This window comes from Oncorhynchus keta, unplaced genomic scaffold (genome assembly GCF_023373465.1).
Source record: "Oncorhynchus keta strain PuntledgeMale-10-30-2019 unplaced genomic scaffold, Oket_V2 Un_contig_2934_pilon_pilon, whole genome shotgun sequence".
Lineage (NCBI taxonomy): Eukaryota > Metazoa > Chordata > Actinopteri > Salmoniformes > Salmonidae > Oncorhynchus > Oncorhynchus keta.
Genome location: NW_026286499.1, coordinates 18,584 through 36,693, shown reverse-complemented (window position 1 = coordinate 36,693; position 18,110 = coordinate 18,584). Strand labels below are relative to the sequence as shown.

At 40.4% G+C, this 18,110-nt stretch overlaps 1 protein-coding gene across 1 annotated transcript; it reads left to right on the top strand.

Moving 5' to 3' along the window:
• The first annotated feature begins 1,634 nt into the window (after positions 1–1,634).
• Positions 1,635–8,881, top strand: LOC127923327 (dynein axonemal heavy chain 6-like). Its single transcript, XM_052507320.1, has 3 exons — positions 1,635–1,757; positions 3,829–4,014; positions 8,864–8,881. Exons 1-3 carry the CDS (start codon positions 1,641–1,643, stop codon positions 8,879–8,881), a joined length of 321 nt encoding a protein of 106 aa, XP_052363280.1. The 5' UTR covers positions 1,635–1,640.
• The last annotated feature ends 9,229 nt before the right edge of the window (positions 8,882–18,110 follow it).

Sequence of the window (18,110 nt, the reverse complement as noted above, 5' to 3'; positions counted from 1 at the left end):
GTGAGAACTAACTGTTGGTATTCTGTGTGTGTGTGTGTCAGGTGTCTACTTTGTGTCCTGTCAGAGAGTGACTATAACTGTCATAGAGAACCTTCCTCTCATAGACGACCCTGAGATCTTTGGTATGCACTGAACGCCAACTGTCGCCTTCCAGGTTCGACACTTCACTCTGCTTATATATTCTCACCTTTAGCTCAGTGGGCTGTACTGGCTTGGGGACAGTTAACTATACAGTACCTAATTCAAATCTGTTTTCCACAGATTTTGTCCATGTACTGTCTGAAAATAAGAGGTCACATCACTAATACAAAACATGTATTTAGCCAGTTAAGAGGAGAACATTACCTTTGATGTGACAACATGGATACATATATAGGCGTATATAGTCTGTGTCCTGTGGGTTACTTGTCATCCCTAAAGCTCTGGTCTTGTCTGTCTGTACAGCGTCTGGAGACTATGACCCTGATCAACACCATCCTGGCGAGGTACAGCCTCGTCAGCCCGCGGCATTAGCAACGACGAGATCGCCCACGAGCTGGCCGACACCATCCGCCAAGATCTGGGTGAGAGAGACTGTAAACACACACACACACACACACATCCCAGGCTTGATTTATTCTGGTGCTTTTACGGTTTGATGTTCGCTTGGTTTGACTCTAAACTCATTATAGTGTGGTTGAAGTCCAGGTCTGTGATCTGTCTGTGTCTGTTTCTGTCTGTCTGTGTTTGAAATTAAAGTCTGTCTGTCTGTCATTATAGTGTGGTTGAAGTCACTGTCTGATCTGTCTGCCTGTCTGTCTGTGTCTGTCTGGCTGTCTGTGTCTGTCTGTCTGTCTGTCTGTCTGTCTGTCTGTCTGTCTGTCTGTCTGTCTGCCTGTCTGTCTGTGTCTGTCTGTCTGTCTGTCTGTGTCTGTCTCTCTTTCTGTCTGTCTGTCTGTCTGTCTGTCTGTCTGTCTGTCTGTCTGTCTGTCTCTGTCTGTCTGTCTGTGTCTGTCTGCTGTGTCTGTCTGTCTGTCTGTCCTGTCTGTCTGTCTCTGTCTGTCTGTCTGTCTGTCGTCTGTCTGATCTGTCTCAGAGTCTGTCTGTGTCTGTCTGTGTCTGTCTCTCTGTCTTTCTGTCTGTCTGTCTGTTCTGTCTCTCTGTCTGTGTCTGTCTGTCTGTCTGTCTGTCTGTCTGTCTGTCTCTGTCTGTCTGTCGTATCTGGGTTCTCTGTCTGTCTGTGTATCTGATCTGTCTCTCTGTCTGTCTGTGTCTGTCTGTTATCTGACTCTGTCTCCTGATTTTTGTCTGTGTCTGTCTGTCTGTCTGTCTGTCTGTTGTCTGTCTGCTGTCGGTCTGTCTGATCTGTTCTGTCTGTCTGTCTGTGTCTGTCTCTCTGTCTGTCTGTGTCTGTCTGATCTGTCTCTCTGTCTGTCTGTGTCTGTCTGATCTGTCTCTGTCTGTCTGTGTCTGTCTGTGTCTGTCTGTCTGATCTGTCTCTGTCTGTCTGTGTCTGTCTGTCTGTGTCTGTCTGATCTGTCTCTGTCTGTCTGTGTCTGTCTGTCTGTGTCTGTCTGATCTGTCTCTGTCTGTCTGTGTCTGTCTGTCTGTGTCTGTCTGATCTGTCTCTCTGTCGGTCTGTCTCCTCAGAGTGTCTGGATATGGATGAGGCAGCAGAGGCTCTGTTTATTCGTGACGCCAACGGACGCCTCAACTCCCTCACCACCGTCCTCGGACAGGAAGTAGACCGCTTTAACAACCTGCTGCGGGTCCTCAGGGTGAGTCAGGGGTCAGGCATTAGAGGTCAGGGGTCAGGCATTAGAGGTCAGGGGTCCCAGTTGTCAGCCATTCATTTTTCAGTGTATTTAAATGCTGTGAAATCAGGAGATGATGATTGGTAATGGAAATGCATTGAAAAAGTCCTTGATGAAATGTTAGGACAGCTGTATCGGTCCATGGTTCCAGCTGCTGCCCCTAGGTCTCAATGGAAGGTCCCAGAGGCATAGTGGAGGGACATACAGTGCATTTGGAATCTATTCACCCTTGACTTTTTCCACATTTTGTTACAGCCTTATTCTAAAATGTATTAAATGTAGTTTTGTTTCATCAATCTACACACAATAGTGGATAAAGACAAAGCAACAAAAATAGTTAAAAAATGTTGGCTTTTAAATTATTATTATTTTTTTTGGACAAATTCACATGTTACATTTACATAGATATTCAGACCCTTTACTCAGCACTTTGTTGAAGCACCTTTGGCAGTGATTACAGCCTCCGGTCTTCTTGGGTATATATATATACATATGACGCTACAAGCTTGTCACACCTGATTTTGGGGAGTTTCTCCCGTTCTTCTCTGCAGATCCTCTCAAGCTCTGTCAGGTTGAATGGGGAGTGTCACTGCACAGCTATTTTCAGGTCTCTCCAGAGATGTCCGATCGGGTTCAAATCCGGGCTCTGGTTGGGCCACTCAAGGACATTCAGAGACTTGTCCTGAAGCCACTCCTGCATTGTCTTGTCTGTTTGCTTAGGGTTGTTGTCCTGTTGGAAGGTGAACTAGTCCTCAGAGCTCTGGAGCAGGTTTTCATCAAGGATCTCTCTGTACTTTGCTCCGTTCATCTTTCCTCGATCCTGACTATTCTCCCAGCCCCTGCCGCTGAAAAACATCCCCACAACATGATGCTGCCACCACCATGCTTCACCGTAGGGATGGTGCCAGGTTTCCTCCAGACGTGACGCTTGGCATTCAGGCGAAAGAGTTCAATCTTGGTTTCATCAGACCAGAGAATCTTGTTTCTCATGGTCTGAGAGTTCTTTAGGTGCCTCTTGGCAAACTCCAAGTAGGCTGTCATGTGCCTTTTTACTGAGGAGTGGCTTCCACTTCCACTTGCCACTCTACTATAAAGGCCTGATTGGTGGAGTGCTGCAGAGATGATTGTCCATCTTCACAGCGGAACTCTGAGCTCTGTCAGAGTGACCATCAGGGTCTTGGTCACCTCCCCTGACCAAGGCCCTTCTGATTGCTCAGTTTGGCCAGGCGGCCAGCTCTAGGTAGAGTCTTGACGTTCCAAACGTTTTCCATTATAGAATGATGGAGGACACTGTTCTTGGGGACCTTCAATGCTGCAGACAGTTGTTTTGTACCTTTCCCCAGATCTGTGCCTCCACACAATCCTGTCTCAGAGGTCTACGGTTTTTGCTCTGACATGCACTGTCAACTGTTGGTACCTTATATAGATCTCAAGCACAGGAGGTTGGTGGCACTCTTATTTTATGAGGATGGGCTCGTTGTAATGACTGGAACCGAATCAGTTGAATGGGATCAAATACACAATACACCCGTGTGTGATGCCATTCCATTTGATCCAGACATTATGATGAGCCGTTCTCCCCTCAGCAGCCTCCACTGATCTCAACGATGATCCATGGAAACAGGAAACAGGAAACAGGATGCACCGGAGCTCAATTTTGAGTTTCATCGCAAAGGTTGAATAGTTATGTAAATGTTATATTTCATTTTTTATATCATATTTTGCAAACATTTCTAAAACCCCTGTTTTCGCTTTGTCATTATATGGTATTGTGTGTAGATTGATGAGGGGAAAAATATAATTTGATCCATTTTAGAATAAAGGCTGTAATGTAACAAAATGTGGAAAAGGGGAATGTGTTTGAATACTTTACGAAGAATCTGAATGTGTTTATAAGGACAGATGCTGCAGCCACATTGTTGGCAAACCGTTACTGCAGTGGTGACCTCTGGGTTTATGATGTTCTGTTGTGGATGTCTCAGATAAACACCCACAAACACTTCTCCTCACATTCAGCCTCCCTCCCTCCCTCCAGGTGTCTCTGTGTACCCTCCAGAAGGCTATAGCAGGGCTGGTGGTGATGTCAGAGGAGATGGAGAGGATCTACACCAGTTTCCTCAACAACCAGGTTCCAAACCACTGGAGCACCTCAGCCTACCCCTCCCTCAAACCCCTGGCCAGCTGGGTTAAAGACCTGGCCCTCAGGACCTGCTTCATCGAGGTGACAGAGACATCTCTCTCTCTCATAGACACGTGTTGCTGTACAGTTGGGTCATTGAACCTCTCTTTAAGTCCTGAGTCAGACAATTTACCCCCATAACCACATTTTGTGTACATATGTATCGATGTACTACGACACAGTGATACACTATATTTACTTCTCTCAGACGTGTGTGGATGTTGTCATTACATCAGATGGGAGACTTGTGTGTCTGTGTGTTGTCATTACATCAGATGATAAGACTTGTGTGTCTGTGTGTTGTCATTACATCAGATGGGAGACTCGTGTGTTTGTGTGTTGTCATTACATCAGATGATAAGACTTGTGTGTCTGTGTGTTGTCATTACATCAGATGGGAGACTTGTGTCTGTGTGTTGTCATTACATCAGATGATAAGACTTGTGTGTCTGTGTGTTGTCATTACATCAGATGGGAGACTCGTGTGTCTGTGTGTTGTCATTACATCAGATGATAAGACTTGTGTGTCTGTGTGTTGTCATTACATCAGATGATAAGACTTGTGTGTTTGTGTGTTGTCATTACATCAGATGATAAGATTACATCAGATGATAAGACTTGTGTGTGTGTGTTGTCATTACATCAGATGGGAAGACTTGTGTGTCTGTGTGTTGTCATTACATCAGATGATAAGACTTGTGTGTCTGTGTGTTGTCATTACATCAGATGGGAGACTTGTGTGTTTGTGTGTTGTCATTACATCAGATGGTAGACTTGTGTGTCTGTGTGTTGTCATTACATCAGATGGGAGACTTGTGTGTCTGTGTGTTGTCATTACATCAGATGATAAGACTTGTGTGTCTGTGTGTTGTCATTACATCAGATGATAAGACTTGTGTGTCTGTGTGTTGTCATTACATCAGATGATAAGACTTGTGTGTTTGTGTGTTGTCATTACATCAGATGATAAGACTTGTGTGTCTGTGTGTTGTCATTACATCAGATGATAAGACTTGTGTGTCTGTGTGTTGTCATTACATCAGATGATAAGACTTGTGTGTCTGTGTGTTGTCATTACATCAGATGGGAGACTTGTGTGTCTGTGTGTTGTCATTACATCAGATGGGAGACTTGTGTGTCTGTGTGTTGTCATTACATCAGATGGGAGACTTGTGTGTTTGTGTGTTGTCATTACATCAGATGATAGACTTGTGTGTCTGTGTGTTGTCATTACATCAGATGATAGACTTGTGTGTCTGTGTGTTGTCATTACACCAGATGGGAGACTTGTGTGTCTGTGTGTTGTCATTACACCAGATGGGAGACTTGTGTGTCTGTGTGTTGTCATTACACCAGATGGGAGACTTGTGTGTCTGTGTGTTGTCATTACATCAGATGGGAGACTTGTGTGTCTGTGTGTTGTCATTACATCAGATGGGAGACTTGTGTGTCTGTGTGTTGTCATTACATCAGATGGGAGACTTGTGTGTTGTCATTACATCAGATGATAAGACTTGTGTGTCTGTGTGTTGTCATTACATCAGATGGTAGACTTGTGTGTTTGTGTGTTGTCATTACATCAGATGGTAGACTTGTGTGTTTGTGTGTTGTCATTACATCAGATGGTAGACTTGTGTGTTTGTGTGTTGTCATTACATCAGATGGGAGACTTGTGTGTCTGTGTGTTGTCATTACATCAGATGGGAGACTTGTGTCTTTGTGTGTTGTCATTACATCAGATGGGAGACTTGTGTGTCTGTGTGTTGTCATTACATCAGATGGGAGACTTGTGTGTCTGTGTGTTGTCATTACATCAGATGGGAGACTTGTGTGTCTGTGTGTTGTCATTACATCAGATGGGAGATGTGTGTTTGTGTTGTCATTACATCAGATGGGGAGACTTGTGTCTGTGTGTTGTCATTACATCAGATGGGAGACTTGTGTGTTTGTGTGTTGTCATTACATCAGATGGGAGACTTTTGTGTCTGTGTGTTGTCATTACATCAGATGGTAGACTTGTGTGTTGTGTGTTGTCATTACATCAGATGGGAGACTTGTGTGTCTGTGTGTTGTCATTACATCAGATGGGAGACTTGTGTGTCTGTGTGTTGTCATTACACAGATGATAAGACTCGTGTCTGTGTGTTGTCATTACATCAGATGGGAGACTTGTGTTTGTGTGTTGTCATTACATCAGATGGGAGACTTGTGTGTCTGTGTGTTGTCATTACACCAGATGATAAGACTCGTGTGTCTGTGTGTTGTCATTACATCAGATGGAGACTTGTGTGTTTGTGTGTTGTCATTACATCAGATGGTAGACTTGTGTGTCTGTGTGTTGTCATTACATCAGATGGGAGACTTGTGTGTCTGTTGTGTTGTCACATTGTGTGTTTGTGTGTTGTCATTGATGTGTGTTGTCATGACATCAGAGAAAGACTCATGTTTGTGTGTTGTCATTAACAGATGGGAGACGCTGTGTGTTGTCATCCACCAGATGGGAGACTTGTGTGTCTGTGTGTTGTCATTACAAGACTCAGATGGGAGACTCTATGTCTGTGTGTTGTCATTACATCAGATGGGAGACTCTGTTTACCCATGTTGTCATTACATCAGATGGGAGACTTGTGTGTTGTTTGTCTGTGTGTTGTCATTACATCAGATGGGAGTCATTACATCAGATGGGAGACTTGTGTGTTTGTGTGTTGTCATTACATCAGATGGGAGACTCGTGTGTTTGTGTGTTGTCATTACATCAGATGTCTTGTGTGTTTGTGTGCCATTACATCAGATGGTAGACTTGTGTGTTTGTGTGTTGTCATTACATCAGATGGTAGACTTGTGTGTTTGTGTGTTGGCATTACATCAGATGGGGAGACTTGTGTGTCTGTGTGTTGTCATTCATCAGATGGGAGACTCTCCCAGTCAGATGGAGACTCATAACATTACATCAGACTGGGAGACTTGTGTGTCTGTGTGTTGTCATTACATCAGATGGGAGACTTGTGTGTCTGTGTGTTGTCATTACATCAGATGGGAAGACTTGTGTGTCTGTGTGTTGTCATTACATCAGATGGTAGACTTGTGTGTTTGTGTGTGTGTTGTCATTACATCAGATGGTAGACTTGTGTGTTTGTGTGTTGTCATTACATCAGAGTAGACTTGTGTGTTTGTGTGTTGTCATTACATCAGATGGGAGACTTGTGTGTTTGTGTGTTGTCATTACATCAGATGGGAGACTCCCTGTGTTTGTGTGTTGTCATTACATCAGATGGGAGACTTGTGTGTTTGTGTGTTGTCATTACATCAGATGGTCTTCTCTTTGTGTTGTCATTACATCAGATCATTAACGTTCCTAGTCTTGGTGATATAGTGAAACAGGACTCTTTTTGTGTGCTCTTTCCTGTGATCATACCACCATATCTCCGAATGGGCAGAGAAACACACACGTCACACTCTCTTTCCCTCTCCCTAGTCATTATCATAGTGAGATGGGAGATGATCTGATTTCTCTCTTTTCCCATTCCCAGTCACCTCATCCACTTTCCCTCACCCTAGTCTTCTCTCTTTCTCCCACGTCTCCCCAGTCTTCTGTGTCTCTCTCTCTTTCCCTCTCTATCTCCTCTGTCTTTGCCTCTCCCTAGTCTTCTCCCTCTCCCTAGTCTTCCCTCTTAGCAGCCCTAGTCTTCTTCTTTCCTCATCTCTCCCTAGTCTCTTTCTTTCCTCTCCCTTGTCTTCTCTCTTTTCTCTCCCTAGTCTCTCCCTAGTCTCCTCTGTCTTTCCCTCTCCCTAGTCTTCTCTCTTTCCCTCTCCCTAGTCTTCTCCTCTCCCCTCTCCCTAGTCTCCCTAGTCTTTCTTCCCTCTCCCTAGTCTTCTCTCTTCTCCCCTCTCCCTAGTCTTCTCTCTCCCTCTCTTTCCTCTCCCTAGTCTTCTCTTTCCCTCTCCCTAGTCTCTCTCTTTCCCTCTCCCCTAGTCTTCTCTGTCTCCCTCCCTTCTCCCTCTCCCTAGTCTTCTTCTCTTTCCCTCTCCCTAGTCTCCTCTGTCTTTCCCTCTTCCTCCCTAGTCTTCTCTCTTCCCTCTCCCCTAGTCTTCTCTCTTTCCCTCTCTAGTCTTCTGTTTCCCTCTTCCTAGTCTTCTCTCTTTTCCCTCTCCCTAGTCTTCTCTCCCTCTCCCTAGTCTCTCTTTCTTTCCCTCCCTCCTCTCTTCTCTCTGTCTTTTTCCTCTCCCTAGTCTTCTCTGTCTTTCCCTCTCCCTAGTCTTCTCTTCTCTTTCCCTCTCCCTAGTCTTCTCTCTTTCTCCCTCTGTCTCCCTCTCCCTAGTCTTCTCTCTTCCCTAGTCTCTTTCCCTCTCCCCTAGTCTTCTCTTTTGTTCCCCTCTCCCTAGTCTTCTCTCCTCTAGTCTTGTCTTCTCTCTTTCCCTCTCCCTAGTCCAGTGAACTTTCTATCCTTTCCATCTCTCCCTAGTCTCCTCTTTCCCTCTCCCCTAGTCTGGTCTTCTTTCTTTCCCTAAATCTCTACCCAGACAGTGGTCTTCCTCTCTTTTCTCTCTTTCAATCCTCTCCCTAGTCTTCTTTTCTCCTCTCTTTCCCTAGTCTTTCTCTGTCTTTCCCTCTCCCTAGTCTTCTCTCTTTTGTCTCCCTCTCTCTCCCTAATCTTCTCTCTTTTTCTCTCTCTCTTTGTCTCCCTAATCTTCTCTCTCTAGTCTCTATGTGTATGTAAACTGGATCACTTGTTTGTCTCTATCTCCAGTCTTCTCTCTCTCTATCAATTGACATTTTCTATTAGCACGTGAAACATATGTTAACAATGCCAAAGCCAGTGAACTAGATGATAATCTCGCTCTCTCTCTGCTCTCTGTCCATCTCTCGTTCTCTCTGTGCACTCGCTGTCAGGGAAACCCAAGACAATGAAGTAGTATGTTCACTGGAGAGACTGGTCTTCTGTGTGTTACGCAATCCCTAAATGTCTACATCACAGACAGATCCTCTGTTCTCTAGTCAATATTATGTAACCCCAGTCACTGGTGACAGCTCTCTGTTCTCTAGTCAATTAGGTTCTGGGGAACTGAGATCTCTAGTCAATATTATGTAATCAAAATCACTGGTCAGTCCCGTCTCCTCTGTTCTCTGTCTGTTATGTAGTATTAAATTCACTGGTCAGTACACACCAACTCCTCTGTTCTCTAGTCAATATTTGTAGTATTAAATATCACTGGGTCAGCCCAAATTCTCTAGTCTGGTATTAAATATCACTGGTCAGTATTCTCCTCTGTTCTCAGGGCTTAAATCACTGGTCAGTACACACCGTCTCCTCTGTTCTCTAGTCAATATTATGTAGTATTAAATATCACTGGTCAGTACACACCATCTCCTCTGTTCTCTAGTCAATATTATGTAGTATTAAATATCACTGGTCAGTCTCCTCTGTTCTCTAGTCACACACTGGTCAGTACACTCTCCTCTGTTCTCTAGTCAATATTATGTAGTATTAAATATCACTGGTCAGTACACACTGTCTCCTCTGTTCTCTAGTCAATATTATGTAGTATTAAATATCACTGGTCAGTACACACTGTCTCCTCTGTTCTCTAGTCAATATTATGTAGTATTAAATATCACTGGTCAGTACACACTGTCTCCTCTGTTCTCTAGTCAATATTATGTAGTATTAAATATCACTGGTCAGTACACACTGTCTCCTCTGTTCTCTAGTCAATATTATGTAGTATTAAATATCACTGGTCAGTACACACCATCTCCTCTGTTCTCTAGTCAATATTATGTAGTATTAAATATCACTGGTCAGTACACACTGTCTCCTCTGTTCTCTAGTCAATATTATGTAGTATTAAATATCATATTATGTAGTATTAAATATCACTGGTCAGTACACACCATCTCCTCTGTTCTCTAGTCAATATTATGTAGTATTAAATATCACTGGTCAGTACACACCATCTCCTCTGTTCTCTAGTCAATATTATGTAGTATTAAATATCACTGGTCAGTACACACCATCTCCTCTGTTCTCTAGTCAATATTATGTAGTATTAAATATCACTGGTCAGTACTCTCCTGTTCTGGTCAATATTATGTAGTATTAAATATCACTGGTCAGTACACATCTCCTCTGTTCTCTAGTCAATATTATGTAGTATTAAATATCACTGGTCAGTACACACCATCTCCTCTGTTCTCTAGTCAATATTATGTAGTATTAAATATCACTGGTCAGTACACACCATCTCCTCTGTTCTCTAGTCAATATTATGTAGTATTAAATATCACTGGTCAGTACACACCATCTCCTCTGTTCTCTAGTCAATATTATGTAGTATTAAATATCACTGGTCAGTACACACCATCTCCTCTGTTCTCTAGTCAATATTATGTAGTATTAAATATCACTGGTCAGTACACACCATCTCCTCTGTTCTCTAGTCAATATTATGTAGTATTAAATATCACTGGTCAGTACACACCGTCTCCTCTGTTCTCTAGTCAATATTATGTAGTATTAAATATCACTGGTCAGTACACACCATCTCCTCTGTTCTCTAGTCAATATTATGTAGTATTAAATATCACTGGTCAGTACACACCATCTCCTCTGTTCTCTAGTCAATATTATGTAGTATTAAATATCACTGGTCAGTACACACCATCTCCTCTGTTCTCTAGTCAATATTATGTAGTATTAAATATCACTGGTCAGTACACACCGTCTCCTCTGTTCTCTAGTCAATATTATGTAGTATTAAATATCACTGGTCAGTACACACCGTCTCCTCTGTTCTCTAGTCAATATTATGTAGTATTAAATATCACTGGTCAGTACACACCATCTCCTCTGTTCTCTAGTCAATATTATGTAGTATTAAATATCACTGGTCAGTACACACCATCTCCTCTGTTCTCTAGTCAATATTATGTAGTATTAAATATCACTGGTCAGTACACACAATGGTCAGTCTCCTCTGTTCTCTAGTCAATATTATGTAGTATTAAATATCACTGGTCAGTACACACCATCTCCTCTGTTCTCTAGTCAATATTATGTAGTATTAAATATCACTGGTCAGTACACACCGTCTCCTCTGTTCTCTAGTCAATATTATGTAGTATTAAATATCACTGGTCAGTACACACCATCTCTGTTCTCTGTTCTCTAGTCAATATTATGTAGTATTAAATATCACTGGTCAGTACACACCGTCTCCTCTGTTCTCTAGTCAATATTATGTAGTATTAAATATCACTGGTCAGTACACACTGTCTCCTCTGTTCTCTAGTCAATATTATGTAGTATTAAATATCACTGGTCAGTACACACCGTCTCCTCTGTTCTCCTCTGTTCTCTAGTCAATATTATGTAGTATTAAATATCACTGGTCAGTACACACCATCTCCTCTGTTCTCTAGTCAATATTATGTAGTATTAAATATCACTGGTCAGTACACACCGTCTCCTCTGTTCTCTAGTCAATATTATGTAGTATTAAATATCACTGGTCAGTACACACCGTCTCCTCTGTTCTCTAGTCAATATTATGTAGTATTAAATATCACTGGTCAGTACACACTGTCTCCTCTGTTCTCTAGTCAATATTATGTAGTATTAAATATCACTGGTCAGTACACACTGTCTCCTCTGTTCTCTAGTCAATATTATGTAGTATTAAATATCACTGGTCAGTACACACTGTCTCCTCTGTTCTCTAGTCAATATTATGTAGTATTAAATATCACTGGTCAGTACACACTGTCTCCTCTGTTCTCTAGTCAATATTATGTAGTATTAAATATCACTGGTCAGTACACACTGTCTCCTCTGTTCTCTAGTCTAGTCAATCATTATGTCTCCTCTGTTCTCTAGTCATTAAATATCACTGGTCAGTACACACCGTCTCCTCTGTTCTCTAGTCAATATTATGTAGTATTAAAAATCACTGGTCAGTACACACCGTCTCCTCTGTTCTCTAGTCAATATTATGTAGTATTAAATATCACTGGTCAGTACACACTGTCTCCTCTGTTCTCTAGTCAATATTATGTAGTATTAAATATCACTGGTCAGTACACACCGTCTCCTCTGTTCTCTAGTCAATATTATGTAGTATTAAATATCACTGGTCAGTACACACTGTCTCCTCTGTTCTCTAGTCAATATTATGTAGTATTAAATATCACTGGTCAGTACACACCGTCTCCTCTGTGTTCTGTTCTCTAGTCAATATTATGTAGTATTAAATATCACTGGTCAGTACACACTGTCTCCTCTGTTCTCTAGTCAATATTATGTAGTATTAAATATCACTGGTCAGTACACACTGTCTCCTCTGTTCTCTAGTCAATATTATGTAGTATTAAATATCACTGGTCAGTACACACCGTCTCCTCTGTTCTCTAGTCAATATTATGTAGTATTAAATATCACTGGTCAGTACACACCATCTCCTCTGTGTTCTGTTCTCTAGTCAATATTATGTAGTATTAAATATCACTGGTCAGTACACACTGTCTCCTCTGTTCTCTAGTCAATATTATGTAGTATTAAATATCACTGGTCAGTACACACCGTCTCCTCTGTTCTCTAGTCAATATTATGTAGTATTAAATATCACTGGTCAGTACACACTGTCTCCTCTGTTCTCTAGTCAATATTATGTAGTATTAAATATCACACCGGTTCTCTAGTCAATATTATGTAGTATTAAATATCACTGGTCAGTACCTCTGTTCTCTAGTCAATATTATGTAGTATTAAATATCACTGGTCAGTACACACTGTCTCCTCTGTTCTCTAGTCAATATTATGTAGTATTAAATATCACTGGTCAGTACACACCGTCTCCTCTGTTCTCTAGTCAATATTATGTAGTATTAAATATCACTGGTCAGTACACACTGTCTCCTCTGTTCTCTAGTCAATATTATGTAGTATTAAATATCACTGGTCAGTACACACTGTCTCCTCTGTTCTCTAGTCAATATTATGTAGTATTAAATATCACTGGTCAGTACACACTGTCTCCTCTGTTCTCTAGTCAATATTATGTAGTATTAAATATCACTGGTCAGTACACACCGTCTCCTCTGTTCTCTAGTCAATATTATGTAGTATTAAATATCACTGGTCAGTACACACTGTCTCCTCTGTTCTCTAGTCAATATTATGTAGTATTAAATATCACTGGTCAGTACACACTGTCTCCTCTGTTCTCTAGTCAATATTATGTAGTATTAAATATCACTGGTCAGTACACACTGTCTCCTCTGTTCTCTAGTCAATCTGTTCTTAGTCAATATTATGTAGTCAGTAAATATCACCTGGTCAGTAGTATTAAATATCACTGGTCAGTACTGTCTCCTCTGTTCTCTAGTCAATATTATGTAGTATTAAATATCACTGGTCAGTACACACTGTCTCCTCTGTTCTCTAGTCAATATTATGTAGTATTAAATATCACTGGTCAGTACACACCATCTCCTCTGTTCTCTAGTCAATATTATGTAGTATTAAATATCACTGGTCAGTACACACCGTCTCCTCTGTTCTCTAGTCAATATTATGTAGTATTAAATATCAGTCAATATTATGTAGTATTAAATATCTGGTCAGTACACACCGTCTCCTCTGTTCTCTAGTCAATATTATGTAGTATTAAATATCACTGGTCAGTACACACTGTCTCCTCTGTTCTCTAGTCAATATTATGTAGTATTAAATATCACTGGTCAGTACACACTGTCTCCTCTGTTCTCTAGTCAATATTATGTAGTATTAAATATCACTGGTCAGTACACACTGTCTCCTCTGTTCTCTAGTCAATATTATGTAGTATTAAATATCACTGGTCAGTACACACTGTCTCCTCTGTTCTCTAGTCAATATTATGTAGTATTAAATATCACTGGTCAGTACACACTGTCTCCTCTGTTCTCTCTAGTCAATATTATGTAGTATTAAATATCACTGGTCAGTACACACCGTCTCCTCTGTTCTCTAGTCAATATTATGTAGTATTAAATATCACTGGTCAGTACACACTGTCTCCTCTGTTCTCTAGTCAATATTATGTAGTATTAAATATCACTGGTCAGTACACACCGTCTCCTCTGTTCTCTAGTCAATATTATGTAGTATTAAATATCACTGGTCAGTACACACTGTCTCCTCTGTTCTCTAGTCAATATTATGTAGTATTAAATATCACTGGTCAGTCACACCGTCTCTCTGTTCTCTAGTCAATATTATGTAGTATTAAATATCACTGGTCAGTACACACCGTCTCCTCTGTTCTCTAGTCAATATTATGTAGTATTAAATATCACTGGTCAGTACACACTGTCTCCTCTGTTCTCTAGTCAATATTATGTAGTATTAAATATCACTGGTCAGTACACACTGTCTCCTCTGTTCTCTAGTCAATATTATGTAGTATTAAATATCACTGGTCAGTACACACTGTCTCCTCTGTTCTCTAGTCAATATTATGTAGTATTAAATATCACTGGTCAGTACACACCGTCTCCTCTGTTCTCTAGTCAATATTATGTAGTATTAAATATCACTGGTCAGTACACACCGTCTCCTCTGTTCTCTAGTCAATATTATGTAGTATTAAATATCACTGGTCAGTACACACCGTCTCCTCTGTTCTCTAGTCAATATTATGTAGTATTAAATATCACTGGTCAGTACACACCGTCTCCTCTGTTCTCTAGTCAATATTATGTAGTATTAAATATCACTGGTCAGTACACACTGTCTCCTCTGTTCTCTAGTCAATATTATGTAGTATTAAATATCACTGGTCAGTACACACTGTCTCCTGTTCTCTAGTCAATATTATGTAGTATTAAATATCACTGGTCAGTACACACTGTCTCCTCTGTTCTCTAGTCAATATTATGGTCAGTATTAAATATCACTGGTCAGTACACACTGTCTCCTCTGTTCTCTAGTCAATATTATGTAGTATTAAATATCACTGGTCAGTACACACTGTCTCCTCTGTTCTCTAGTCAATATTATGTAGTATTAAATATCACTGGTCAGTACACACTGTCTCCTCTGTTCTCTAGTCAATATTATGTAGTATTAAATATCACTGGTCAGTACACACTGTCTCCTCTGTTCTCTGGTCAGTCAATATTATGTAGTATTAAATATCACTGGTCAGTACACACTGTCTCCTCTGTTCTCTAGTCAATATTATGTAGTATTAAATATCACTGGTCAGTACACACTGTCTCCTCTGTTCTCTAGTCAATATTATGTAGTATTAAATATCACTGGTTAAATATCACTGGTCAGTACACACTGTCTCTCTGTTCTCTGTTCTCTAGTCAATATTATGTAGTATTAAATATCACTGGTCAGTACACACTGTCTCCTCTGTTCTCTAGTCAATATTATGTAGTATTAAATATCACTGGTCAGTACACACCGTCTCCTCTGTTCTCTAGTCAATATTATGTAGTATTAAATATCACTGGTCAGTACACACTGTCTCCTCTGTTCTCTAGTCAATATTATGTAGTATTAAATATCACTGGTCAGTACACACTGTCTCCTCTGTTCTCTAGTCAATATTATGTAGTCACTGGTCAGTACACACTGTCTCCTCTGTTCTAGTCAATAGTCAATATTATGTAGTATTAAATATCACTGGTCAGTACACACTGTCTCTGGTCAGTACACACTGTCTCCTCTGTTCTCTAGTCAATATTATATTAAATATCACTGGTCAGTACACAAATCTCCTCTGTTCTCTAGTCAATATTATGTAGTATTAAATATCACTGGTCAGTACACACCGTCTCCTCTGTTCTCTAGTCAATATTATGTAGTATTAAATATCACTGGTCAGTACACACTGTCTCCTCTGTTCTCTAGTCAATATTATGTAGTATTAAATATCACTGGTCAGTCACACACCGTCTCCTCTGTTCTCTAGTCAATATTATGTAGTATTAAATATCACTGGTCAGTACACACTGTCTCCTCTGTTCTCTAGTCAATATTATGTAGTATTAAATATCACTGGTCAGTCAGTACACCGTCTCCTCTGTTCTCTAGTCAATATTATATTATGTAGTATTAAATATCACTGGTCAGTACACTGGTCACCACACTGTCTCCTCTGTTCTCTAGTCAATATTATGTAGTATTAAATATCACTGGTCAGTACACACCGTCTCCTCTGTTCTCTAGTCAATATTATGTAGTATTAAATATCACTGGTCAGTACACACCGTCTCCTCTGTTCTCTAGTCAATATTATGTAGTATTAAATATCACTGGTCAGTACACACTGTCTCCTCTGTTCTCTAGTCAATATTATGTAGTATTAAATATCACTGGTCAGTACACACCGTCTCCTCTGTTCTCTAGTCAATATTATGTAGTATTAAATATCACTGGTCAGTACACACTGTCTCCTCTGTTCTCTAGTCAATATTATGTAGTATTAAATATCACTGGTCAGTACACACTGTCTCCTCTGTTCTCTAGTCAATATTATGTAGTATTAAATATCACTGGTCAGTACACACCGTCTCCTCTGTTCTCTAGTCAATATTATGTAGTATTAAATATCACTGGTCAGTACACACCGTCTCCTCTGTTCTCTAGTCAATATTATGTAGTATTAAATATCACTGGTCAGTACACACTGTCTCCTCTGTTCTCTAGTCAATATTATGTAGTATTAAATATCACTGGGCAGTACACACTGTCTCCTCTGTTCTCTAGTCAATATTATGTAGTATTAAATATCACTGGTCAGTCAGTACACACCGTCTCCTCTGTTCTCTAGTCAATATTATGTAGTATTAAATATCACTGGTCAGTACACACTGTCTCCTCTGTTCTCTAGTCAATATTATGTAGTATTAAATATCACTGGTCAGTACACACTGTCTCCTCTGTTCTCTAGTCAATATTATGTAGTATTAAATATCACTGGTCAGTCAGTACACACCGTCTCCTCTGTTCTCTAGTCAATATTATGTAGTATTAAATATCACTGGTCAGTACACACTGTCTCCTCTGTGTTCTGTTCTCTAGTCAATATTATGTAGTATTAAATATCACTGGTCAGTCAGTACACACCGTCTCCTCTGTTCTCTAGTCAATATTATGTAGTATTAAATATCACTGGTCAGTCAGTACACACCGTCTCCTCTGTTCTCTAGTCAATATTATGTAGTATTAAATATCACTGGTCAGTACACACAGTCTCCTCTGTTCTCTAGTCAATATTATGTAGTATTAAATATCACTGGTCAGTACACACTGTCTCCTCTGTGTTCTGTTCTCTAGTCAATATTATGTAGTATTAAATATACAATATGCTGTACTCTATTAAATATTCAATATGCTGTACTCTAGTCAATATTAAATATGCTGTAGTCTATTAAATATTCAATATTCTGTTCCCTAATTCAATATTATGTAGCAAAAGAATATTCAATATTCTGTTCTTTATTCAATATGATGTAGTCTATTCAATATGCTGTACTCTAGTCAAAATTCTGTTCTCTTCAACAGTGTAGTCTACTTCATATAGTACCGTGGTCACCAACCTTTTCTGAGTCAAGATCACTTTGAATCAAAAATACATGCCGAGATCTACCGCTCTGATTTTTATTACCATGACTTCAACAATGAAAGAAACATGAACCAATTAAAAACAGCTCTGTAGCAATGAGGTTTGTGCAGTAAGCTACAGGCCCAATACATTGTCACCACATACTGGCTTTGCTTGAATTCACCTGCCAATGCATTGCTGTTCGGGACATTTAAAAATATATATATTTCAGAATTTGAGGTTCGGCTATATGATCACACCGGTAATAGATCCATTGTTGTATTACTTGTGAGGCACAGCTGAGTGAGCACACATTTAAATAATTAGCTGTTTATTTTACTGGGCTGATGGTGCCTGCATCTGATGGTCGCGGAGGGAGAGAGCAGCAGACTGAGGGTCAGTCTCAACGGAGGGAGAGAGCAGCAGACTGAGGGTCAGTCTCAGCAGAGGGAGAGAGCAGCAGACTGAGGGTCAGTCTCAGCAGAGGGAGAGAGCAGCAGACTGAGGGTCAGTCTCAGCGGAGGGAGAGAGCAGCAGACTGA

Coding starts and splice junctions, on each gene's coding strand:
- LOC127923327 (XM_052507320.1), top strand. CDS start 1,641: ATGGATGAGGCAGCAGAGGCTCTGTTTATTCGTGACGCCAACGGACGC. Junction 1,758..3,828: donor ACCTGCTGCGGGTCCTCAGG/GTGAGTCAGGGG, acceptor CCCTCCCTCCAG/GTGTCTCTGTGTACCCTCCA.